We start from the raw sequence: 26676 nt of genomic DNA on the forward strand, positions 1-26676 counted from the left end.
AACTACAACACAGTTCCATCATATCCCGTACGTCAAAAGAACTGAGGATGACGGAGAGCAGAGAATGGCATCGTTGTCGGAATAAAGAGTAATATGACATGTATAAGACATAAAGCTGAATTACTTTCCAAAATAAAATGCCTGCAAAAGGAAAAGAGATAAAGATAACAATCATTTATTCATTATAATTTTTCGGATTCGAGAAGTCTCTGTTGTTTTTCGCCCTTTTGTCAGTGCTTTAAGGGGCTTACAAAGAATGGAAAAGAGAGAAAGAGAGAGAGAGAGAAAGGACTAAAACTGACGGAATGAACACGGTCCGATAACTTACATATCAAACAACAATAATGCAACTGCTATTTACTCTCGTGCCTAACTGTGCTTCTATGTGTGTGTGTGGTCATCGTCATTATCATCATCATCGTTCCTAAGAAAACTGCGTTGTCACATAACACATGAATGTTTTAATAAGTGGTGCTATGACCATTGCCGAGGGAAGCTAAAGAGATAAAGAGATCACCGTTTTATTGATAATACAAGCGGAAAGTTCGGATGGGACGGATGGTTTCTATATAAAGGCTATGGTTATCTCTTATGTACGACCGTATGCACGCGGAAACAAAGTGGAGTGTTCGTATCATAGATAAACAGGAGTTTATACACTCTCGGTGGATTGGGGGAGGGGGATGGAGAAGAGGGGGGCAGCAGGACAGAAGAGTAAAGTAAAGAGAGGCTTTTGTAAGGTGTTTTGGGGGACATGTATACGTGGGGTTACCTCTTTGCCTTATACAGCTCATCATTATCGTCATATGCTACTGAGCACCCGCATATGTATGTATATGTATATGAATAATAGCAAGTGTAGTGATACGCACTAACTGCTGCCGTCTGCCTACTTGGGCGGTGGAAACGGGTGCATATAACCTATCAAAAAGCACATTAGCCGAGGAAAAAAAAACAAAGTTACACACACGAGTGGGATCGGCTAGTTGTTTACACCAATAAAACTCGCCATATCTTGCCAGTGTTGTTATTTTTTTTTCCTTTCCCCTCTTTCTTCATATCTTTTGACAAGCGGTCCCCCCATCATCATCAATGACAATTCTGTTGTTGCTTCGTTCTTTAAAAATATTGGTGATATAACATTCTCTGTGTTATAGACATACTAGTACCGATGCGTTATTACTACAAATGCAAATGTGGTATATTACGATCACCATTCTCGTTATAACTAGCAAACTATACATCATTGATACATGATTCAAACCCCTTCTTCTTAATTTACCGTTTAACCAACGATAGGCAACCATAATGGCCGACGACTAATTACTAGTAAGGTAATATTATTCGTGCAGTAGTAGTGGTATGCAGCAGCATCATATGCATGACTAAGTTATAGAATATGTATATTAGTAGTAGTATGTGCAGCGGACGATAAATAAAAGTCGCAAAGCATATGCAGATTTTCAACCGACCTCCTCCTCCTCCTCTTCCCCCCAGTCCCCTGCGCGTATGTGTACTTATTGTGTGCGTGTCGTTATCACGCCCTCTTTCTGTTATCTTTAATTACCAAATATAGTCAATCATCGTTTTCGAATTCGCCTCTTTTCACCCCTTTCCCGTATTCTTCTTTATTATATCTTCTTCACTGAAGAAAAGAAGGTCTTTATTCCTACAGTACTATATACAGCCCACTTACCGTTCAGTGTACCTTTTAGTAAACCCGACGATCAGTTAGTGGGTGACAAATAAGCAGTATTGGGACACATGTCTTTCCCAAACAAAAGCAACACGTCACAACAACAGTGCTGCTTGCTGCTGCCATTACTGCATAAGCAGTTGAATAACCTGATGATGATTATGATCTGGGCCTTTATTTTTCTCTTCCCTTTCGATTGATATACAAAACGTTTCATTAAAGCTGCCACTGTTATAAAATCAGCGGTAAAGAAAATTGAACAAGACACTTAAATTTTAACGTGTAGCATTTGATCCCCAAAATAAGGGACACATAGTTGTTACTCGTTTAATCTATATAATCGTGGAAGGGATTTTCATACATAACAGATAAAGAAGAAGGTCAATAACAAATCACACTACAGCAAGAAAACTCGTCAAAGTTATGCGCTATATAAGCTGCATGAATATTCCCAGTAACAGGCAATAAGTTATCTCGACAGCAATAATTTTAATTTTGCTTATCTTACGATATGATTTGTTAACTACTATTATTCAAAACCCCCTATCCATTCTTGTGTTTTTCTGTACGTTCGATATACTATTATAGAGTAGCATATTTATCTCGTTCTGCGTATACATGTTTACATATGTCGCTGATTGATGATGATAAGGAACTTATTACGACGCTGGCAATTTTATAGACTTGGGAGAGTAGAAGCTCAAACCGAGGTAAGCAGCAGTTTTTCCGTACTTTACTAAATCATCGTAAAAGATGTGCACTTCCTCCGAAAAAGTTATAGGAACTGCAGCAGTTCCAAGAGCTTATCAATAGCTACGACAACTGCCGCTGCTGGTGTGAGCGTTGTCCCCCGTCAGTTCTTCTATGATAGGCAGTGCCAACAATAGTAAGTGCTCCTTGTCAAATAACAAGTGCTTAAAACTTATTTGTTACAAACTCACGGATAGATTTAGGATTGTATTGCTGCAGACGTTTCAATTAACTGCTGCTGTTATAGTCGATTGATCTGCCTGGGCGTCAAGTGTCTTTACTTGAACACTTGAGCGTTCTAAGAACGGCGTACACAAGTGAACTTACAACATTATTTATCTCAGAGAATGACAAGCCTCATTTTAGTGTCATATACGAATGGATTATCATCCTTCATGCATAGTATTATAACAGAACAGAAGAGGAACTTGTCTCGCTGAGTGCAGTCGACCGGTCCGGTGTCGGTGGAATTTTTTCCCAACCAATTAAAACAGCTAAATTTTGGGATTTTGCTTGGTTTTTTAAAGCTTGAGTCTTGGCAAGTCGGGCAAGTTAGTCTTCTTTCTTTGACTGATTTACAATGGTACCTGCTCAGCTTTCAATTTACCTCACATTGTAACAAGAGCTTTTCTGTATACTTTTACTTATTTTTGGAATTGTGCGTGTACGTTTACTCTATAGGATTTTTTATTTGGACGGAAAAAGACGCCTGCAGAGATGCTGCGTCAGCATCAGCGCACGATAACCAAGGCGCAAAGAGAACTCGACCGCGAACGAGAACGACTAGAAAGACAGGAAAAGAAACTGATTGCCGACATTAAGAAATCGGCAAAAGCTAATCAAATGGTATATGCGTGTGTTATAGTTGCTATTAAGTGTGTGTGTGTGTGGAGCTTGACTATGACACGGTCCTTTCGTTTTCGAGAGGAGCGAAAGGTGGTGGTGGTAGCTGTACAGAATCCGGTCCAAAGTAATATGGTCAATAAGAAGGCTATGTAACTGATCAATACATGTGTTCATTTTTCGTGGGATCTTACTCAAAGAGCGCCTGCAAAGTTATGGCAAAGGATCTTGTTCGAACAAGACGATATATTGTCAAGTTTAATAGCATGAAGACACAACTTCAAGCAGTCGGTTTACGTATTCAGGTAATATCCTAATTACGGAATTCTCGTTATGGACGCTGAAGACACATATCCATGATGCCTCTTGTATGCTCACATGTAACGCATATTATAGACCCTTCGATCAAACCAACAGATGGCAGAGGCAATGCGTGGGGCTACAAAGGCCATGTCTTCGATGAATCGACAGATGAACTTGCCCAAGATTCAGCAGATCATGATGGAATTTGAAAAGGAAAGCGAGATCATGGATATGAAGGAAGAAATGATGGGCGATGCTATCGATGATGTTGTCGAGGAAGACGATGATGAAGTAGAAAGCGAGGAAATTGTGAACAAGGTCTTGGATGAAATTGGTATCAGCTTGAACCATGAGGTAATATATGAATATTGAAGTAACGGGGTTGTATTTTTCATGTAATGTTTCGTGTTAACCAAGAAAAATGCTTCTCAATATATGTATAGCTTGTTGATGCGCCAACCGGAATCAAGCAACCTGCACAAGCGGCACCTAGTGAGCGTGTTCCACAAGCAGAAGGATTATCGGCCGATGATGCTGCATTGCAAGCTCGTTTGGACAACCTGCGGCGCGAATAGATTAACCTCATTCGATACCCCTCTCCTCTCCCTTTTCTTTTCCGTGTTGATCATACGCTAAGTCTCTTATATATACTCTTTAACTTCGTCTTGGGAAAAAACAGCGAAAAAAAAACTAGTGTTTCTCCTCTTTCTCTCTCCTCACATTGATTTTTTCTACTACATCTCTTCGCACTCCCGGAACTCCAAGCGCTACATAAACAGGACATGTGTGTATAAATCGTAGTAGTAGTTTTAGTAGCAGTAGCAGTTTATCGTATCATACACAAAAGTTTTTTATTTATGTCAACTTTGTATAACTTGGTGGTGCGTATCGTCGTTTGATAATTTTGGCAACGTAGAGGGGAAGACTGCTCACAGCCGTAATGACCGCTACTTTCCAAACAAACCGCGTTGTTAAAATAAAGGACATGTCTACAAGTAAAAGAAACAGTAAGAACATGTTATATACATCCACTAATAACCGCTAACAGTCGAGCAGATCAAAATGCATACCAAAGTAGGTTGGAAGTAACCACATGGATCCGATATATATCAATACGGTGACGATTTCTGCTATCACCATGACACGATGCCTATTGTCAAAGAAAGTGACGGAAGCGTGAGCCATAGTCATCCTTTAACAGTCCGCTGCTGCCACGTAAATGCTAATCCTCACCATGTATTGATTTCGAGAGCGACCATCAAAAGTTCGTTTAAAATCAGCGCTGTGAAAGATATGGAAACAATGTGGATAAACTCATCCTCGAAGAGTATGATAGAAAGAATCATGATCGCACCGCCTTGATATACACTGATCAAGAGCCATGTAAAGAACGTTCGGAAAGACAATGATCGACCCTAAGCATAAAGTAGAGAATGTCTGTTAGTATTTCTTCCTTTCGTTTGATGACATGGATTAGCGGTATGCCCATGTCTCCTTTACCTTTGTCAAGTCCTTGTAAAGTTCTGGGTATAACAAAGCGATTTCTTCGCTAACATCTTGATCAAGTACCAAAGAAAAGACGGGAGCCATAGTATAAACAGTAGCATATCTGTGAATAGAGTTGATTATCTTAGTGATATAGCGACAAAGACAAAAGCCTAAATGATCCATATTGAAAGTTTACACATACCCCACAATCAACATGCCCTGATATAATGCGATGGGTGCAAAGTAGAACATTGCCGAGAAAACTGCCTGCATGACTGAAATAATCAAACCTCGATGAATTACAAACTGGGACAGTTTTGCTGATCGCTTATAGCTATTCCGGCCATGCCATACTAAAGAAAAATAGTGGCCACATTTTTTAGCCTAAATCTCTTTTGAAACAAGGTGCGAGAAAGATTAAGACAATACTTACACATTAGTTTGGTTAAATGGCTGAATTGTGTGACAGAAAAATCAGCAGCCAACGATGCTTGACGTCCTTCTTTGCCAACGATACCAACACCTATGAGAAGTAATTTCTTTTCGTTTGAGTCTCCACCAACGGTTTTTGCGCTAGGGTAACGGGCCTGTGTCCTTTGGTGTGAAGTATCCATTGAGAGAAAGAAAGATCTACATACCAACGTTGGCAGCTTGAATCATGCTCACGTCGTTACCACCATCGCCGATACAAAGCACGCGCTTCTGTGTATATTCCCGTATTAATCGTGTGATTTCGGCCTGAGCGAACAACAAGTTAGCGAGTGATGACTGTGAGTAGGTGGGTCTATTATATATACCTTTTGTGTTGGGGAGCATCGACAGCAGACGACAGCGGGCAAAAGTGTAGCCACTTCAATAAATTCATCCCGGAAATGGTCCAAACTTAGCTACAAACACAAAAGCCTTAGCATGCGGACGAGCATAAAAGTTAAACGGACCACTCGTATTTCCTTTGTAATGATTACCTGAAGCGATTCACCATCAATAACCAAGCAGCAATCAGCCTTTGATCTCAAATTATCCAGTTCATTCAGCACGTCGACAGGTACTTTTACTGGAGAATGAAAGATAAAGACCAGTAAAGTATGAGCCTATTGTCAAAAGCAAGGTTGGGACAAACAGAAACACTTACGTTTAGCAATTTGATGTATATTCTGATTTCGAGATACAAGTTTTGACGATACAGCAATACAAGTGGCAGTTTCAATTTTGTCACCTAACATATGCAAATGTTCTTTTCTGTGAGCAAAAAAGCAGAAAAAAAAATAGAACGTCTTTTTTTTAACTTACCCGTCAACATCCAAATACGTAATCCAGCATTACGCAGCTGCTCCAAAGTGTTTTTAACTCCATCTTGAAGTTTATCTTCGACACCTGTCAATCCCAGTAGTTCTAATTCGGTTTCAAGGACATCCTCTATCACTCCTTGTTTACGTGCGTTACGATCGTGGATGGATAATTCAGCTTCATGGTACCTAAAATAAATCAAGTGTGAATATATGTCATTCAAACAAAGTCGGTTTCTTTTACTGTTGGGCATCCTTACTTTGTTCTAAAATCCTCGTACATCTCTTCGGACAATCGCTTTTTAGCGACGACCAAAGTACGTAAACCTTCTCTTGCCATGTTGCCACATTCTTCGTCGAGCCTTTTATAAAGCACAATTAATGATGCCCTAATTAGTTTACTGTTGCTGTAAAGCTATCATAGTCTTTGCTCGTATACAGGTAGATACACATACCAGTCATTATATTGTACAATTCCGCTCATCACGACATCAGCGCCCTTCTCGTAAAAAGTAATCTCTTGTGTCTGTGTATCCCGGATGATGATACCCATTCGCTTTGTTTCGCTCGTGAACGGGAAAATATGCAAGATGTCGTATTCGAAACTATCACCGGAGGATTCGACCCGTAACTGAATTTTGTTGACATCACGGCCCACCAAAGTCAATCCCATTTGCTCTGTCCATTTCACAATGGCAACTTCGTCCGGACTTGAAGCTTGGTATGTAATGTCACCATCGACACCAATGACCGGTGTTACCTGAGATATAAACAAATAACCAAGTTAGTATCTTTTCTTAGTGAGAAACCTGTCAAATTTCTTACATTGTGACACAAGGCCAAGGCTTGGACGATCTCTTTAACACGCGAGGCAATGTTACGTCGACCCTTTCCAGACATGCCTACAACCCCTGGCCCAGTCTGAATGAGTGCTATATAACGAGAATATGCATAAAGGATGGTTAGCATTTTAACTTTTTCCCCAACTAACGATTTGTATTCATTTAAAGTAAAACAAACCAGACTCGTTATCTGCAAATGCAGTAGCCAAATGCGACATGATTTCATCCATTGTGTCCAAACTATATGACATTGTACCCATATGTAGCTTTTTCAGCTCCATGTCTGTACAATAATTAGCATTAGTGAAACAATATTTAGCACCAGTGAAATCAAAAGAGAAACTCCCCAACCAATTCCTGATACATACCATTCTTTGTCAAAGTTCCTGTTTTATCCGACAAAAGATAGCCAATGCGACCTAATTCTTCAGGTAATGTGCTAGTTCGTACAATCGTGCCTTCTATCTCTGAGTCTCGTTCGATTTGTCGAGCATATACGGTTTTACCCATATCCAAATTAACACGTAAACTGTATCAGTGTTAAATTTGGTTAATAATCCGCAACAAATTATCTCCTTTGTTTATGTTAATAACCATAAAATGAACACTTGATACCTGATAGGAATGATGGACGAAAAGAGAATCAGGAAACGGAATACGTAAATGTACCACAATCCATGAAATCCATTCAATCCAACCATGGCAACCGACAGAGCGAGAGTTACAATAAACAGAATCTTGACAAAAGGTTCAAAAGAAACGATAAATAACGATCTCACTCTTTCGGATTATTGCTTCAGGGAACATATATGTATGTTGTATTTACCTTGGCAAGACGGTTGATCTCACGATCTATCAAGCCAACTTTCGTCTTTGGATGGTTGGTGTTCATCACAGCACGTGTATCCTTGCCAGTATAAATGACAAAACCAATAGCTGTGCCGGACGCGAGTACAGTGTTTGTCCATAATGTGTTCTCAACTCCTAGAGGTTCCATTTGTTCAATACCCGACTCCTCATCAACGTGTGTAAAAGTGCCAACAAAGCTATGAATATCCTTGTGAGGAGCATCCGCTATATATAACAAACAATAGTCAATGACTATAGCTCGTCCAAAAGAGTTGATCCCGGGACAATAACGAAATTTCTATTACCGTAAATATCACCGCGAACAGCACTTAGTACGTTGTCAGAGGGAAGACGTTGCAAAGATGGTACTGCCAATCGTAATTTCCAGTCAGTTTCACCATCCAGTTGGTCCGTGCGAATGAAGCATGAACCACTATCTTCGGTAGTACGTAACAAAATCATGTCGGCTGGAATCTGGGAAAAATGGAAATATAAATCTAAGCTCGCGCTGGAAGATATCGTTCACCATGAAGTAGGCAGAAAATCCATTACATATATATTCTTACCCGCTGATCCTTTTGTATCACAATCATGTCACCGACACGGATCTTTGAGCTTGGTACGCTCCGGAAACCATCCGGTGTTAATGTCTGATAGAGCTGTGAATTTGCTTCCTTGTCACGTTTGTGCCGTTGGAAGTCGTCCATGGCCTCTTTGCTGATTGTGACCAATAATACAAAGCATAGCGGGCCAAAGTATGTAAAAATATAACCTAAGAGTTACATGTGTTTAATAGACTTCCATGGCAATACAATTCTTTATAGCAACCAAGCTTACCAATCTTAAGGGCAGGGATGAATTGTGATAATGCTACAAGCAAGAAATACAAATTGAAGAACACGACAAACTATACAGAAAAGGGTCAGCAGGCTGAGAGAAGAAGACCTTTCTTTCGCCAAGCAAAAACTGCTATCATTAACTATACCTGTTCGAATAGGACGAGTGGTAAAAATGTGATAATGTTGTACTTTTGGTTGACGATGATGTTGGGTGCATATTTCTTTTGCTTATCTGTAGTAAATGGATAACAGCATATGAGAAAATATTATCTTCCTGTTCTTCCTCATCATTATCCACTCCTCCCCCTCCCTTCTTGTTACTGGGTAAAGAAAAGTTAAGAACCGGTAGATACCATCGGCATGGAGTGGAATTGTCCGTGGATCTTGTTTTCGAGCAGATTTCACAAAAGGCCAAGGGAACCTTGACTTTTGTCGTTTTCTTCTTCGAGGCTGTTGTGGACTACTATCTGCTCCTGTTAATGGTGCGGATTCCTATAGAGTTTTTAGCGGTGATCCATGACGTTTTGTGTGAGAGAAACTTTTGTGGCAAAGGAGGTAGCGGTTCAAGCACAAAAGAAGCAATAAGGGTAGTGATAGTAAAAATAGTAAAGTACCCCCAATTCTTCGTCTATGAGAGGATCTTCATCGCTGTGTATCGAATCGGACGTTCTATACTTCCTACTACTTCGAGCTCGATCAGTAAAAGGCATGAGTTTTCGAAGCTCAATGGGCCGAGAATCCCTCCGCATATCAAGCTGCTGTGTCTGCAAGCGAAACAAGTTGCTATCCAGTCTCAGCGCCCGCAGTTTTCTGCTTTGAAAGGGTTCTCTCGCACACTCAGAACTGTCACGGGAAGAACCAGCAGGGAATACCACTCACAATAAAGCGCAGGCCAGAATACAGTATTGATTATAGCAGTAGCTGTTCCAGCACAGTGAGCAATAAAGTTTAAATGTGGCAGTCTATTTGATCGCACGCCACACACTTGGGGCACTGGGTTATCATACAGTTTATGACAAACGCTGTTTCCTTACCATGATTGCATAGTGCCGCCCGCCATACGGGATGATGTCCGCCCAAGGGCTTCTGATTGGTTGATTCGAATTTAGCAAGAAAGGGCGGATGGATGAGGTGTGACGTTGCACTTTTTGAGAATATAGGTTCTAGGTCTCTCTCGCCCACTGCTGCGGTCAACCTTTCTTCGAACCACTTCATTTTTTTCTCTGTTTGAGAGGAAAAAGCGAATCTATTTGTCATTTGCAAGACATCTCTTCGATCTTTTAAGTCGCTCTCCGTTATCATCGACGATCTCCTTCCAAATCTCCCACGAATCAATCACAATCACATAAAAAAAACCCCAAAAAAATTATTCTAATTAACGGCATCAAGCTCGAAACGCATCTCTCGATCAAAACAACACTCAGCATATCGTGCTTGATTCTGACGCAAACCTTTACTGATTTGTAACAAAAAGAATATAAAAAAAGAGATCCAAAAAAAAACACAGCTTTCATTTGACGACGACGAAACGACATGAGTGGACACCCGTTCGCGTATTCTTCGGCCCCAGTGCGCCGTGTGGACGCTGTCCAGTTTGGAATTTTATCACCAGAAGAGATTGTATGTTTTTTTTGTCTTTTTTTATGAGATTGGGGAAAACCATTTCTAATAGAAGAAATTTATGAACGTTTGGATTTTCAAACATGATTTTATGTGCATGTATAACAGAAAGCGATGGCAGTGGCCAAAGTGGAGTTCCCAGAACTATACGAAGAAGGTTCCCAAAAGCCCAGGAATGGCGGTCTCTTGGACCCACGCATGGGCACTATTGATCGAAACTATAAATGCCAAACCTGCGGTGAAGGCATGGCGGAATGCCCTGGTCATTTTGCGTACATGGATCTTGCAAAACCCGTGTTCCATATTGGTAAATTTCTTTCATTGTTTTGTTTTTGATGATTTCGATCATCGTCTTGTTTGGTGTACTGATATCAGTTTCGGTTGTCTATCTTTTCAGGCTTCTTGACCAAAGTAAAGAAGATCTTGGAATGTGTCTGCTTTCACTGCTCGAAACTGAAAGTGGATGATGTAAGTTTCTTTTGACTTTTATGTCTTGTTATTTTCACGCTCGCAGTAGTAACAGTCACCGTTGTTGTAACATGAGCGCTAAACTTTTGTTGCTGCTTTTGCTTTCGGATATAGTCCAACCCAAGATTTGTCAGAGCACGCAAACTGCGAGATCCAAAAGCGCGTCTACGTGCGGTTTGGGAATTAGCAAAGGCAAAGATGGTTTGCGAAGGCGGTGATGAAAATGAAGATGGTCTCGAAGAGCGACCCACCGACAGTGAGGGCAACCGCAAGCACGCTCATGGTGGCTGTGGTCACAAGCAACCAACCATTCGCAAAGAAGGTTTGAAGCTTTATGCGCAGACCAAAGGCGGGTCCAACGAAGATTCTGGCGTCGAGGGCCGTATGCACCTTACCGCGAGCAAAGTCTTGCAGATTCTTAAGAACATCTCGGACCAAGACATTCGTGATATGGGTCTGTCAGAAGAATATGCTCGCCCAGAGTGGATGATCATCACAACCCTCCCCGTCCCACCCCCACAAGTCCGTCCCAGTATTCAAATGGATGGTACCAGTCGTGGTGAAGATGATTTGACACACAAGTTGTCTGATGTTCTCAAAGCCAATGCAAATGTTCGGAGATGTGAATCGGAAGGTGCTCCGGTACACGTTGTACAAGAGTTCGAACAATTGCTGCAGGTGTGATATGCTTCGTTTATAGTAGACTGTTGATGCCGTTGCTGAGTGGCGGTAAAAATATTCGTTTGCTAACTTATTTGATTCTTGCATTAGTTCCATATCGCAACGTATATGGACAATGACATTGCTGGTCAACCACAAGCTTTACAAAAGTCTGGCAGACCTGTAAGTATTTCCCTTACTAGAGCTGCTATTGCAACTTTGGCGAGAGTGGAGTTACATGCTCTGTGTGTTAGTAACTCGTACTGAACCAAAAAAAAAAACTTTCTATGCCTAAAGCTCAAGTCCATCAGAGCAAGATTGAAGGGCAAAGAAGGCCGTCTCCGTGGCAATTTGATGGGCAAACGTGTGGATTTCTCTGCACGAACCGTTATTACCGGCGATCCCAACTTGGCATTGGATCAAGTCGGTGTACCACGAAGTATTGCCCGTAACCTGACGTATCCGGAAATCGTTACACCATACAACATTGATAAATTACAAGCACTGGTCCGAAACGGTCCTCTGGAACATCCTGGTGCCAAGTATGTGATCCGCGACAATGGTGAACGTATTGATCTTCGATACCGCAAACGCGCTGGCGAAATACCCCTTCAGTATGGCTACAAGGTCGAGCGTCATATCAACGACGACGATGTGGTCATCTTTAACCGTCAGCCATCGCTCCACAAAATGTCCATGATGGGCCATCGAGTGCGCGTCATGCCCTATTCGACTTTCCGTCTCAACTTATCAGTAACGTCGCCATACAACGCCGATTTCGACGGTGATGAAATGAATTTGCACGTACCGCAGTCGCTTGAAACACGTGCCGAGGTGACTGAGATTTGTATGGTTCCCAAACAGATTGTCTCGCCGCAGTCCAACAAACCCGTCATGGGTATTGTCCAAGATACGCTCTGTGGTATCCGCAAGTTTACGTTGCGCGACAGCTTCCTTTCAAAGGATTTGGTGATGAATATCGTCATGTGGGTACCCGACTGGGACGGTTACATTCCACCACCGGCCATCATCAAGCCCAAGCCCATGTGGACCGGCAAACAAATTCTTGCCATGGTGATTCCCAAGGGTATCAATTGTCAAACATTCCATTCGACCCATCCGGACCGAGAAAAGACGTACATATCTCCTGGTGATACGCGGGTCATTATCGAGAACGGCGAGTTGATTTGCGGTATTGTGTGTAAGAAGACAGTCGGTACCGCCAGTGGTGGCTTGATCCACACGATCGTCAACGAAATCGGCTCTGAAGCTGCAAAGAACTTTTTGACCGGTGCACAGCAGGTTGTCAACTACTGGCTCTTACAAAACGGTTTCAGTATTGGTATTGGTGATACCATCGCAGATCGCGCGACAATGGCAACAATCACAAATATCATTGCTCAGGCCAAGCAGCGGGTGCAGGAAATCATCAACACTGCCCAACGCGACGAGCTTGAAGTTCAGCCGGGTATGACTCTACGTGAATCTTTCGAGGCAAAGGTCAACCAAACCCTTAACAAGGCTCGTGATGACGCTGGTAAAATGGCTCAGGAGAATTTGAAGATCGACAACAACGTCAAGCAGATGGTCATTGCCGGTTCCAAAGGTTCCTTTATCAATATCTCGCAGATGTCTGCTTGTGTCGGTCAGCAGAACGTTGAAGGCAAACGTATCCCATACGGCTTCAAATACCGTACGCTGCCCCATTTCTCAAAGGATGATCACAGTCCAGAAAGTCGTGGCTTTGTCGAAAACTCGTACTTGCGTGGTTTGACTCCTACAGAATTCTTCTTCCACGCCATGGGTGGTCGTGAAGGTAAAAACCGCTGAAACATTTTTGCTCATTTTCTATTGGAAAGAGTGGTTGAACAAAATGTGTTAATCGATGCTTTCTCTCATCATATAGGTTTGATTGATACTGCCGTCAAGACTGCAGAAACCGGTTATATCCAGCGTCGTCTTGTGAAAGCTTTGGAGGACGTAATGGTCAAATATGACGGCACTGTGCGAAATTCTTTGGGCGATATCATCGAAATGGTATATGGTGAAGATGGCTTGGATGGCTGCTATGTCGAAAAGCAAAAGCTCAACTCGTTGCGCTGCTCCGAAGAGGAGTTCGACAAGCAATACCGAGTGGATCTATCGGGAGGCGGCTTCCGACAAGGCACGCTCAACTACAATGTTCTTCAGGCCATTGAAGGTGGCAACATTCAGCGCGAGCTCAACCACGAGTACGCTCGACTGTCAGAAGATCGACAAATCTTGCGCACATTTGTCTTCAAGAACGGTGAAGACAAGTGGCCTTTGCCAGTCAATCTCCAGCGTCTTATCACCAATGCGCAGCAAATCTTCCACATCGATCCTCGCAAACCCTCAGACATCCATCCACTTCAGGTCATGGACGGCATTTCATCGCTCGCTGATCGTCTTTTGGTTGTCCGCGGTCAGGATAAGATCTCGGCCGAAGCACAAAGAAATGCAACGACTCTCTTCCAAACGCTTCTTCGATCTACATTCGCTGTCAAGCGGGTTGTTGAAGAATATCACTTGACATCTCAAGCATTCGAATGGTAAGTACAACATGCAATAATACACGCACGCGCACATACACAGCTACCATTATATGGTATTCTGATATAGATAGCTAATCCTCATCATTCTATTGTGTAGGGTTCTCGGAGAAGTCGAATCGCGCTTCCAGACGGCAATCGTTGCACCGGGCGAAATGTGTGGCACGATTGCTGCCCAATCCATTGGCGAACCTGCTACACAGATGACGCTGAACACTTTCCATTATGCTGGTGTGTCAAGTAAGAACGTAACTCTTGGTGTGCCCCGTTTAAAGGAAATCATCAACGTTGCAAAGAACATCAAGACGCCTCGATTGGAAGTCTGGTTAGACGCCGAGCGGTCGCGCAATATTGAACTGGCAAAGGAAGTCCAAGTCAGTTTGGAACATACAACGCTCAAAAAGGTGACTTCATGTGCCGAGATCTACTACGATCCCGATCCAAGAAATACCATCATCGAAGAAGATGCGGACTTTGTCGACACATACTATCAACTGGAAGAGGATACTGCAGCTTCGGTCACGCGCGTTTCGCCATGGCTTTTGCGTATCGAGCTCAACCGTGGTATGATGATTGACAAGCGTCTTAACATCACCGAGGTTGTCCAAAAGATCTCTGAAGAATTCCGCAACGACTTGCACGTTATGGGCAGTGATGAAAACTCCGAGAAGCTGATCATTCGTTGCCGTGTTATGATGGACGAGAATGAGGATAAGGATATGGACGACGACGACGGCAAGGCTGAAGAGGACACGTTCTTGCGCAAGTTGGAAGCAAGCATGCTCAGTTCCATCAATCTGCGTGGTATTCCAAGAATTACCAAGGTTTACATTGTGGAGCGCAAGGAAACGCGACTCAACTCACAAGGCGACTTTGAACATGTGACTGAGTGGGGTCTTGATACTGACGGTATCAATTTGCAAGAGGTCATGTGCCAACGTGGTGTTGATGAACGGCGAACGTACTCCAACAACACAGTGGAAATCATGGAGGTATTGGGTATTGAGGCTACTCGCAAGGCTTTGCTCAAGGAATTGCGTAACGTCATTGAATTCGATGGTTCCTATGTCAACTACCGTCACTTGGCTCTTCTTTGTGACGTGATGACCAACCGTGGCAGTCTCATGGCAATCACTCGACATGGTATCAACCGTGCAGAGACCGGTGCATTGATGCGCTGTTCTTTCGAAGAAACTGTCGAGATTCTGCTGGAGGCAGCTGCTGTGGGCGAGTTGGACGACTGTAGAGGTGTTGCAGAAAACATCATGCTTGGTCAACTGGCTCCATTGGGTACCGGCGAATTTGACGTGATGCTGGACGAAGATATGTTGAAGACGATTCCTCACGACAACAGACAGGCAATGCCGAACGGTGTTCCTGGCGACGTACCTGGCTTCGCTACGCCTGGCCCTGGCTTCATGACTCCCAACTTAGCTACCCCATACGACACTCGATCTCCAGACTGGGTCGATTTCTCGCATCCATCGTCACCGTCAGAACCCATGTTCTCGCCTATGGGCAACACTGGTGCAGCTACACCTTCTGGTGCAAGCCCCTGGCGTGGAGATCTCAGTCCATATGGTCAAAGCCCTGGCTATCTACCGACTTCTCCGGGTTACTCGCCATCAAGTCCGTCGTATGCTACATCGCCTGGCTACTCACCATCATCACCCAATTATTCGCCAACAAGCCCGTCGTATTCACCCACGTCACCAAGCTACAGTCCGGCCAGTCCAAGCTACAGCCCAACTTCACCATCTTACAGTCCAACCTCACCGTCATACAGTCCTACTTCACCATCGTACAGTCCGACCTCGCCGTCGTATAGTCCTACTTCGCCGTCGTACAGCCCGACTTCACCTTCATACAGCCCTACGTCGCCTTCGTACAGCCCGACTTCGCCTTCGTACAGTCCTACGTCGCCGTCGTATAGCCCTACTTCACCATCGTATAGTCCTACGTCGCCGTCGTACAGTCCTACTTCGCCGTCGTATAGCCCGACTTCACCTTCATACAGTCCTACGTCGCCTTCATACAGCCCTACTTCGCCGTCGTATAGCCCGACTTCACCTTCATACAGTCCTACGTCGCCGTCGTACAGCCCGACTTCGCCTTCGTACAGTCCAACTTCGCCGTCGTATAGTCCGACGTCACCTTCGTACAGTCCTACTTCGCCGTCGTACAGCCCAACATCTCCTAATTACAGAGATAACAATAACAACAACAGACAGTAGTCAATTTCTCACAAAAAATACGCCATGGACGTTTTATAAATTTCGCGCTATAGTACAAAAATATACTTCTTCACCCAAAAAAAATCATGGACTATCATTCTTTTTCTCTCTTCCTCAAAATAAAGTAATAAAAGATGTGTTGCTGGCTGTATATATCAAGGATGCTCTCTATCTCGTTCAATTGTGTATTCTGATATGGTCTATTGACCTTTCACCTAAATTACAAAATGGCCACTTGGACAGTAGATGTCTTCCATTATACTGCCGAGGGGTAATATGCGACTGTATGTAGCTTAATGTGATTGATAATGATGCGATAATGGTAATCAAGATGATTGTAGATATTAATCATAGCACCGAATCGTCGATGTAAATATGTAAACAATCTACTGGAGGTATGTGGTTTAACAGATCATAGCTGCCAACTAGTGTCAAACTAAATTATAAACATTACAATGTGTGTGAGACGGAGTAGCGAAAAATAAACAGTTGCCAATGCGGATTTGCAATGCAAAGTCGTTGGCACAAACATTTGTTACTGAATAAGATTGTATGCCCACGTTTAATTGGACTCTGCGTGTCCTTCAGGTGGAAAAAGCGCGTCGTAGGTGGACGATGTGCATTAGACAGATGCATAATTGATTTGATGATACGTAACAGATGACATGTTGTAAGCTACAAAAACTCCAGACCGCCGTGTTCATCTTGCACCCGTTCGTTCAACACATACGCTATGGGATCTTCTTTTTGTTTACTGCATCAAGTATCATATATCGCCAAACATATACATTAATAACAGTAAATAAACAATGTGTTTTGCTATTAAGGAAAAGAAACAGAACCTTTATATTCAACACCATCACCACCACCCCACATCACCATGCGTCATGTGGAAGTACGTTAGTGTTACGACAAAGCATGTTTCAGAGCTGCATGATGCATGATGCTCTTTTTTCTTTCCGCTCTTCACTTTTCGATCCCTTTTATTGCCAATATCACTACAAGGCACGCTTTTATGTGGTTGCTATGGCGATCGCTGTTATATAGTGGCCGTGGCTGTCAATTCCGATGGCAACAATAAAATTACATCATTGATTTCTATATTGGGTGTATATGAAATCGACTTGGGTCCAATGCAGCTTAGGGCGAACTGCCAGAGTAGCGGGTACAGAAATGCCCCTTGGAGTTGAACCGTTGTTCTTTGAGGGAATGTAGATTCAGCTAGAGCGATGATGTGCTAGCACTAAGATGAGATAGCATGTGTAGACTTTTGCTGGGTAGTAGCGACTGGTTGGCAGCAAAGGATGAAGGAGTAGCTGCCCAGCTGCTCATAATGATGGTGTTGTTGATGATGATGATTCTGATGCATGATGAGCAGCAGCAACAACGCCCAATATGTATTGTTTGTGGGAGAATAGGGAAAACAAAGCAACTCAAACTAAACATACACTGCAGGATATTACAGAAAAGGGATACACACACACACACACTCTCTCTCTCTCTCTCTGTGTTTATTCACTACTATTAATACTACTACTACTACTACTACGACGGAGAACCATGTGGGAGGTGCGAGTGTATGGAAACGGCTTTGCTTATGTTCACGAGACTCCAGTTGAGAAACAAAAAAAAAAAAAATAAGCATTGCCTTAAGGGCAGAATAACTCAACCACCGAAAAAAGGAAGGTTCTTTGCAAGAGGGAAAGGTGAGGTGGCTCACATTATATGGACTAGTTGCTTTTTCGCTTTACTGTGGTAGTAGTAGCTGAGCTTCTGCTACATATTCTCTTGTACATACACACACACACGCACACAAAAGGTGTGAGCATGTTTTTTGGTGTTACCAACAACCTGCAGAACGCCTTGTTATTTTTTTTTCTAACCTTCTTTTTTTCTGTATATCTCACTGCTGCCACTACTCCACATCTTTCCCTTCTCTTCTGGCTTCTTCTTTTTGTGCTTTTCTCCCCTCTCTTTTTTCTCTCTCCTCGTATAGGCAACAAGAACAACAGGAGCAACAATAGGAACACTACGCACGCATACAGCGCTCTCTCACGCAAACGAACGGACCTCTCGGTTTCCACCAACGTCGACCCTGACCTTTTTGTTGTAAACGCTCTCAAACAATGAACATTCCTACAACACCAATACCATGCTCTTCGACCGGACAACAGACAAACAGTAACAACGGCAACACCATGACGACCACTAGCACAAACAAAACCTTCGCACAATCTTCGTTGTCGTCGTCATCATCATCCCAAGCGATCCAATCTCTTTATACCAACACGTTTTCACTTATCGGCAATGAGTTTATGGATTGTGTAGTACGCGAACTCGCTCACTGGACCCACAGTCAAGCTGTCATGGTTCTGCAGCTCATGACTCGAGAAGAATACAGAGACATGACGAATGACACACAACACGAGGAACAGTCGACCATTGCTTCCACTACTAGTATCGGTGGGGGAAGTGGGCGCACCATTGCTGCTGTCCCTAGCAGTCGAGAACGATCGCCTACGCAAACCACGTTTACTGTGGACGGTTCATTGCCTTCGTTAAGCAACAGCGATAGTACAGGAACAACAGCAACGAGCTCAACAACGCTACACGATAATAGCAACGACAAGTATCTTATCGTACGATTCTCTTATTGTTCCATGCAGCAACAACAACCGGAAAACTTGTAAGTAAACGATATAATAAGCATAGGTCTCCTACATAGTGGAGAGGAAAAGAGGTTAAAAAACGAATGTATGTAGTCTACCCAATACTGCATTAAAGATCTCATCCGGCCAGGACACGCCATTTTCCAAAACTCTGCGCGATTCATTCTGCTGTATCCCAGAGAGAAGTTTCATTGGTTTTTCGGCTTATTCGTCGAGCAACAGCTTTGTCGGCGTACGTTTGGATGACGATACCGGTGACGGGAGTAGTAGTAGTAGCAGCATGCAACACTCGAAAACGGTTGGAGTACTATGCGTGATGGACCCAAAACCAATGGATACGAAATCGATGCAAAATGCACACACATTACTCAAGGCCGCTCAACCAAGACTGGCTCGAGAGTTAGGGCGTACGATACACGAGGAAAAACTGACACGAGCTAAGAACGCGGCCAAAATGGACGCAGAGAATAAAATCAAATTTTTGGCAGACATGAGCCATGAAATAAGGTACGCATCTTATGCCTTATAGATACGCCCCTCACACAGTGTTTCATAAGGCTCTTTTCGATGGTCAGGTTGGGATTGACTAACATAAAAAAGAACCCCGATGAATGCGGTTATAGCGTTGACAGATCTTCTACTACGAGAGCGAGCATCGCTCAATTCAGAACAAACAGAGCATTTGGAGGTTATCCAAACAAGTGGCCATCACTTGTTAACGGTATGGTGAAGTAGGGAGTTGATGTTTGCTGGTGGGGAGCTATAGCAGTGGCAACAGCACCAGCAGCAGCGGTGCGTTTCAGAAGAAAATGTTTCTAGTCTAACTAACCAAGGGGTGCGACCTTTCCCTTCAACCGTTTTAGGTTATCAATGACATCTTGGATATTTCTAAAATAAACCACGACCCTAAGTTCAAACTGGAGCACCGACGCTTTAGTCTACGTAAATGCATGAAAGGTAAGCGTATAATGCAGGTAGCCATAAATTGATGGTGATGAGGATGATAGCTAGATCGCTGTATCGGCAATTGTGTAGCAGCATAGCTATGAAATTGGACTTTGCTAACACTGTAATAGATGCTCTGAACATGGCAAGACATCAAGCATCCATGTCCCAGCCTGGCAAGATTGTGTACGTGAGCGAGTATCCTGCAGAGATAAATGATCGTATGCCTGTGCGCCAAATGATTTACGAACTGGAAAAGACCAACTTCATACCACCTCAAAGACCCCATCACTCGGAGAAAACGCGGTTACCACTGCTTTGGAAAATTGATTCTGATGTGCCGGACATCCTTATGGGTGATACGATGCGACTAACTCAGATCATGTTAAACTTGTGCTCAAATGCAGTTAAGGTAAATGTGTATCCGTCTTGCTTCAAAACTCTAATTTTTTTTCTTTCTTTTGAGACTTATCCCGTTCGAGTTTAGTTTACAAAGGACGGAGGAGTTCGTGTCAGGATCAAGCGGTGCATGCCCACTCCTGCGCGTACGTTTGAACACCAAGAACATCCCTCAACCCAAACATCCTTAAAGAGACGCTATGACGCTAAGATTGAAACCATGTGGAGTCGTGCTATGCGGAGGACAACAAGTAATGACGGAGGTAGCGGGCCAGACAACAACAACAGCGCCGAGTCAGCAACAGGATACAACAGCGATGATGAAAATGATGACGACGGCCGTCCTTTGGAGAAAGCCATACTCGAGATATCAGTCAGGTTCATACCACATTTTAAAACTTTCCACCATCATGTGGCCCAATGATAGCATCGTCTATTCTAAACTGACATTTAACACAATCTTAATAGTGATAGTGGCATCGGAATACCTGCTGACCGATTACCCAGACTGTTCAAGTCATTTTCACAGATTGATATATCCACAGCACGACGCTATGGTGGTACCGGACTCGGACTAGCAATTTCCAGCACCTTGGTTAATCATATGGGCGGATGTCTATGGGTGGAGTCAGAACAAGAGGTAGGATCTTGCTTTGCTTTGACATTACCCATGTCCATTGCACGAAACCATTCTGGCGGCACCGGTGCTGGTAGTGTAGCGGATGATGCGACAGGTTTAGAAAGTGCTAGTACGAGCAGTATACTGGCGTCTCCAGATTCTCCAGGCCTTAGCGACGCCGAATGCAACATCAGCATCAACTCGGCTCTGGAAGGAGATTGTGCTAGCATTTCGTCAGACATAGCTAATGGCGCTGCTATTCCTCTTACTACTGCTGCTGTGAGCAACCATGCTTCTACAACATCTGCTGCTTCACCTTCACTCATTTCTTCGGCTCACTTAGGAGGAGATACTCCTTACGAAACAACAGCAACAACAACGGAACAACTACCTCAATGGAGCACATTTACGCCACCCCTCAGATCACCTGCAACGGAATATTCACAATTTCTACCCCCTTCTTCTCAAGCACAGAACAACCCCGTTATGTCTATTGGAGCGCGGATTATACCCGGGCCCCCTTCGTCACCTGATATACCGATGGATATATCCTCCTGTAATGGTGATACACCTGCTACGAGCACTTCTGATGAATCAAATCAGAAACCACCGGGTATCAGTCGACACCATTCATTACCTCATCATCATCATCATCCACCGCATCCGCATTCTCTCATTTCTAATAACTCATTCTCATCCGTCAAAGGCGAAAGCAACAATAGCGTCAACGACGACAACAACAGCAGCAGCAGCAGCAACAATAATGCTCGAAATGCTCGACATTCTGGCACCAAGCAACCGTATCACCATCATTACCATCAACACAAAAAGTCCTCAGGCGATGGCAGCGAAGAGAACATTGCCATGTTGTACCCTATCAAAATTATGCTCGCTGAAGACAATGTCTGTAAGTTACTTTATTCCGTTGCCTTAAATATTACTGTCGCTTCTTCAATGACAGAATCTTACGGCACACCAACAATGATGTAACACACGCCTAGAAGAAGAAGAAGAAGAAAGAAGGCTCTGCTGTTGTACGTACTATGTTGGAATGCATGCTAATAACTCGTGCTGCTGCTTAATTCGTATTAGTAAACCAGAAGATTGCAATAAGCATTCTCAAGCGATTAGGCTACCATGATGTCATGGTGGCAAACAATGGCTGCGAAGTGCTGGAGCTTATGCGAAAAGTTAAATTTGATGTTATTTTTGCAAGTATCACTTTTCTTTAACTTTATTTGTACTAGCCCCTTCTTCCAAAAATGGCATGCAACAACAAAAAAATTGACACGACTTCATTTCTCCTTACTTTTTTTCCTTGCTTTGTACTCGATAATTAGATGGATTTGTACATGCCAGATATGGACGGTTTGGAAGCTACACGAGCCATTGTAGCAGAACGGGAATCATTACCCGGCGGGTCCGCTTCCTCTACTTCTTCCTCTTCTTCTACTAACAATACTGCTTTCACCTCTTGTCCACCAAACAACAACAACAACAACCATAATAGCAGCCGGCCGCTGTTGAATGTGGCAGACGTCTATATCATTGCCTTGACTGCCTCGGCTTCAAGACAAGACAGGCAAATCTGTATCGATGCGGGTATGAACGACTTCATCAGTAAACCGTTCACGATGATGGAGATGAAGGCATCCTTGAAAAACTGTGTGAGCAAGCGAAAAAGAAGAAGAAAGCAACAGCTTGAAGAAGACCATCATCATCATCACCACCACAATCACCAACAACACGATCGATCCTTTCCCAAAGATGACCCAATGACCGGCGTAGAACATACCTCAACACCTAGTACTACTACCACAACAACAACTACGATGATAACGCCACCAGCATCAGCGACTATCAAAATCAACAATGAGATGGTCAGCGGTGCAGTCCGCCCTCCCGGAAGAAGTAGTAGGAAGAATACTGATAGTGGCAATGGCGATCATACCCCTACTGCTTCTGGACGTGGAAGTGTAGTATCATCAAAAGCAGCAGTCTAAAAAGGGTCAATGGTTAAGTTGTTTTCGTTTATCTCTCTTATTTCATATTACTCTCCACCGTCTTCTTCATTATACACAACATACCTATCACACCATCTGTTTACAGCTGGAAAGGCACCCACAGAAAACAACATTTATCGAACCCCAACTATTACTTTTCTACCATATCTCATCATATATTCCGCATTGTCTTTTATAAAGAAACCTTTTGGCATATAGTATATTCTTACCCTTAGAAAATATCGACTTTAAAAAAGAATAACAGACATAAAAGAAGAGACTTCGACAAACTTCTCACAAAACTTGCTGATTTTATCACTGTCGCTTGTTCGAAGGCGAATTATGTATTTCTAATAAAGACAAACCATACATGGATGCGGAGCAATGCCATCATAGAGTCTATTCCAAGATCCATGCTTTGAATATATGTTGGCAAAAATTGATTTTCAAGCGAGCTGTCGATACATACGCAAAGATACGCTTGCTTGTGTGTCTGTCATTGATGTACTTAACGAGATAAAGGTCATTGATAAATAATTGCGCTTTCTAAACTCTTCCACAACAAGTTGTTGCTTTCATCGTATGTCAATCTTGTATAATGTATAGCTGCTGTTTTCTGATGTTCTACGTTGACAAAGCAAGCATGCTTTTGTGAGGAAATACAGGCAGAACGGTGTATACTTGTTTGAGAATGAACAACGAGTGTCTAGAATGACTATGCACTTATTATGAGCAGCTAGCCGTTGTCTTCTTGGGTACTCTCCTTTTAAGCTGCAATGAAATATGTATAACAAGAAGCTGTGCGCGAGGAGTGTGTCCCTGGGGGGATTACAGAGTGTATACATAGCACCCACCATAATACTAGCTGCTTGATAAAGCAACTAGAGAATTACTGAGGAAAGAGAAACAACAAGTTGACGTTGCGATACATTTAGAAGCTTTGATATCGCACACCTATCACTGCCTGCCATTGGTCGTCATGAAGCGCAATCGGCGATTGTAAAAATATAAAGAAACACAACCAGCTGCATTTCGTTCTTTTTGTATAGCCGAAAAAAGAAAGTCAGTGCTGCGCACGCTAATGGGTTTTCTTTTTCTTTTCCACCGATCGTCCCTTTTTTAAGTCTCAGGTTCCTTTTCGTTCTGTGGTCATGAATCGCCAGAACCGTAATCAACAGCAGCAAGAAGATCAACAGGACGACGAGGAGCAGCAGCAGCAGCAGCAGCCTCGTCAAGCCCGAAACAGAATAAGAGGCCCAACGTCTGCTTTGACAAGTTTTCTAAGAGTATGTAGTCCACTCACTTTTGCTCAATTCAACCAGATCCATTTCCAGGGATCATCGACACACATTTTGCTCAAAATTACTAAATCAACTCTTGCAGGAACATGGCATCAGAGTAGAAAATCGTAGCCGAATAGATCGTCGTGCAGAGCGTGCACAGCGTGAACAAGAAGCTGCTGACAACAGCACTCCTGCAACACCACCGGATGATAGCAGCACTGACAACAATGACAGCCCTACCGCTAGTCCTTCTCAGTCATCCTCTTCGGCTGTTACTCCTGAACCTTCTACTACTACTACTAGCATTCTTTATGCACCAGCAAGACGCACTAGACGATTAAATGCAGCCGCCACACAATTGATTGAAACTGCTCGTGCAAGTTCTTCTACTGCTTGTGGTAGCAGTAGTAGTAGTATTAGTAGTAGCAAGGGAGCAGCAAATAACGGCAAACGTAAGAAGAAGCCTTCTGATAGCGACTCTGATGACGACTATCTCTCTGGCAGCGATACCGATAATGATCCAGGACCGTTCAGTCGAGCTCCTCGTCCTTCTCGACGCAATCAAATCGTATTCTGTGATAAATGCAAGGGACGGTTCGCTCGACCCTTGGTTTCTGGTACCGATATCGAGACCGAAAATGTATGCCCTTCATGCTTGCGAGGCGATGGACCTAACAGAAAGACCCAAAAACGTTCGGCGAAGAAGCGTCGCACGAACGGTGGTGGTCTTGATTATGGGCGCGACAAGGCCCCTTCGCTTCAGGACATTTGCATCAAGGTATGTAAAGGCATTATCTTTCAAGTCGATGCAAGTGATTTTGACTACTAACTATTCAACTTTTGTATTCATTGTTAAATGTTAGGTCGTTGCCCAAAATATCGAGGATGTTGAGGCGTTCGGTGAAATTGGCCCTGAAAATTTGGATAAGCTCGCAAAGATTATCAGCAAGAATCGAAAGCTTACTGCCCAAACCGCTCGCTTATTCCTGGAGCCCACTGTACGGGACTTGGCTCTGTACGATTGTACCGGTAAATGTTTTTCTTTTCTTTATTATCAACTAAAAGTTGGTATCTTGAGAAAAATTCTAATGGATTGTGACCTGCTGGCGGTTAATTTCAGATGTGGATGAAACGGGACTACTCAACGTTGCGCATTTCTGCCCGAACCTTAAGTCACTTAAGCTGTTGTACTGCGGCCAAATGACGTCAAATGTCCTAGCTACCTACAGCACACGTCTGAAGAATCTAAAATACATTGAACTATCTGGTCCGTATCTTGTGATGCCGGACGTCTGGATCGATCTTATCAAGAGTGCGGGTGCAAAACTGGAAGGGTTCAAGTTATCTCACTCGTTCCGGTTCAACCGAGACTGTTTGGAAGCTCTGGCCGAACATTGCCCGAACATCAAATACCTGGAACTCTCCAAAATCAACCTGTTCCGTGACGATTGGTTTGACCTGATTGGCAAGTTTGACAAGCTGACGACGCTCAAGTTGGCTTGGCCACCGGAACCAAAGAAACAAAAGATTTCTTCTGAAGCCATTGTTCGCGTACTCAAGGCTGCTGGTCAGAATTTGACAGAGCTGGCGCTGCCTGGATTATCTAAAGTTAGCGACTCTGTTCTCCTCAAGGGTATCCTCGGAAACTGTCCAAATCTCAAAGACCTGGATCTTTGCAAGTGTGAAAACATCACATCGGGTGCGGTTCAGAAGCTTTTTAATGAATGGAAGACATCGATTCCTGGCTGTGGACTTGAACGACTTAATATTTCTCGCTGTGTAGCGTTGGATGATGAGGCGCTCAAGGCTATTCTTCTTCATTCCGGGAGGACGCTCAAGGATATCGACTTGCATAGTCTCGATAACCTTTCTGCATACGGATTGGAGATGATTGCTGGTAAATTCGCTAAAGATGTTGCTGGTGGCAAGGCATGTGAGGCGTTGGCTACACTCAACTGTAGCTTTGTTCGTTCCATGGATGACTTTGTGCTCAAGTTGCTTCTGGAGGCTTGCACTTCTTTGCAAAACCTTAAAGTTTGGGGCTGCAACCAGGTAAAAATGATCATTTCTCATTTGATATTTTATGTCAGATTGTTCGAGTAAAGAAATAGAAGCTAACGTTTTTTCACCATAGTTGACCAACCAAATCGCACCTACCAAAGTACGCGTCATCGGTCGAGAAGCAGAGCACTGATGCTCCCTCTCTTCACAACACTTATTATTACTAGTGTCGCTGCTCGCTTTGCACGCCTACGCATATCAAATGTACACACAAGCATGAAACACCAAGTCATATACAAGACATCTTAT

At 43.3% G+C, this 26676-nt stretch overlaps 7 protein-coding genes across 8 annotated transcripts; 6 read left to right on the plus strand and 1 right to left on the minus strand.

Annotated features, from left to right (window-relative positions):
* Positions 1–2314: 2314 nt before the first annotated feature.
* BDB00DRAFT_944366 (Snf7-domain-containing protein) lies at positions 2315–4282 on the plus strand (the record flags this gene model as incomplete). Its single annotated transcript, XM_053129492.1, has 5 exons — positions 2315–2326; positions 3128–3292; positions 3490–3594; positions 3686–3946; positions 4036–4282. The coding sequence occupies 5 exons, from the start codon at positions 2315–2317 to the stop codon at positions 4165–4167; spliced, it is 675 nt and encodes a 224-aa protein (XP_052984588.1). The 3' UTR covers positions 4168–4282.
* A 165-nt stretch (positions 4283–4447) lies between these two features.
* On the minus strand, positions 4448–9606 carry BDB00DRAFT_867486 (uncharacterized protein; the record flags this gene model as incomplete). The annotated part of the gene is made up of 24 exons (XM_053126344.1): positions 4448–4581; positions 4663–4742; positions 4826–5007; positions 5093–5201; positions 5283–5433; positions 5514–5603; positions 5719–5818; positions 5878–5967; positions 6046–6134; positions 6213–6296; positions 6371–6555; positions 6627–6728; positions 6822–7126; positions 7192–7298; positions 7387–7491; positions 7577–7737; positions 7824–7945; positions 8035–8282; positions 8363–8531; positions 8624–8829; positions 8895–8964; positions 9043–9128; positions 9250–9388; positions 9511–9606. The coding sequence occupies 24 exons, from the start codon at positions 9604–9606 to the stop codon at positions 4448–4450; spliced, it is 3210 nt and encodes a 1069-aa protein (XP_052984589.1).
* A 1156-nt stretch (positions 9607–10762) lies between these two features.
* On the plus strand, positions 10763–14414 carry BDB00DRAFT_754928 (uncharacterized protein; the record flags this gene model as incomplete). Its single annotated transcript, XM_053118793.1, has 7 exons — positions 10763–10823; positions 10914–10984; positions 11099–11662; positions 11756–11827; positions 11942–13460; positions 13551–14214; positions 14315–14414. Coding segments are annotated over 7 exons (3051 nt in total), but the record flags the coding sequence as incomplete, so codon positions are not given.
* A 3-nt stretch (positions 14415–14417) lies between these two features.
* Positions 14418–15209, plus strand: BDB00DRAFT_754992 (uncharacterized protein; the record flags this gene model as incomplete). Its single annotated transcript, XM_053118797.1, has 1 exon — positions 14418–15209. A coding segment is annotated over one exon (792 nt), but the record flags the coding sequence as incomplete, so codon positions are not given.
* A 2954-nt stretch (positions 15210–18163) lies between these two features.
* Positions 18164–18714, plus strand: BDB00DRAFT_799851 (uncharacterized protein). Its single transcript, XM_053121729.1, has one exon. It carries the CDS (start codon positions 18276–18278, stop codon positions 18576–18578), a length of 303 nt encoding a protein of 100 aa, XP_052984592.1. The 5' UTR covers positions 18164–18275; the 3' UTR covers positions 18579–18714.
* On the plus strand, positions 18228–23268 carry BDB00DRAFT_443506 (uncharacterized protein). 2 transcript variants are annotated; one of them, XM_053117410.1, is made up of 9 exons: positions 18965–19134; positions 19248–19624; positions 19718–19838; positions 19981–20074; positions 20194–20474; positions 20550–20839; positions 20930–21987; positions 22173–22291; positions 22421–23268. In XM_053117410.1, exons 2-9 carry the CDS (start codon positions 19398–19400, stop codon positions 23081–23083), a joined length of 2853 nt encoding a protein of 950 aa, XP_052984594.1. In that variant the 5' UTR covers positions 18965–19134; positions 19248–19397; the 3' UTR covers positions 23084–23268. The 2 variants fall into 2 exon arrangements, with proteins under 2 accessions (XP_052984593.1, XP_052984594.1); XM_053117409.1 differs by lacking the exons at positions 19981–20074; positions 20194–20474; positions 20550–20839; ... (1 more) ...; positions 22173–22291; positions 22421–23268 and adding exons at positions 18228–18267; positions 18445–18882 and having other exon boundaries at positions 18949–19134; positions 19718–19727.
* A 966-nt stretch (positions 23269–24234) lies between these two features.
* On the plus strand, positions 24235–26560 carry BDB00DRAFT_867489 (uncharacterized protein; the record flags this gene model as incomplete). The annotated part of the gene is made up of 5 exons (XM_053126345.1): positions 24235–24369; positions 24467–25144; positions 25230–25395; positions 25487–26418; positions 26501–26560. The coding sequence occupies 5 exons, from the start codon at positions 24235–24237 to the stop codon at positions 26558–26560; spliced, it is 1971 nt and encodes a 656-aa protein (XP_052984595.1).
* Positions 26561–26676: the final 116 nt, after the last annotated feature.

This window comes from Zychaea mexicana (assembly GCF_025766255.1).
Source record: "Zychaea mexicana strain RSA 1403 chromosome Unknown BDB00scaffold_5, whole genome shotgun sequence".
In the NCBI taxonomy this organism is placed as follows: domain Eukaryota; kingdom Fungi; phylum Mucoromycota; class Mucoromycetes; order Mucorales; family Lichtheimiaceae; genus Zychaea; species Zychaea mexicana.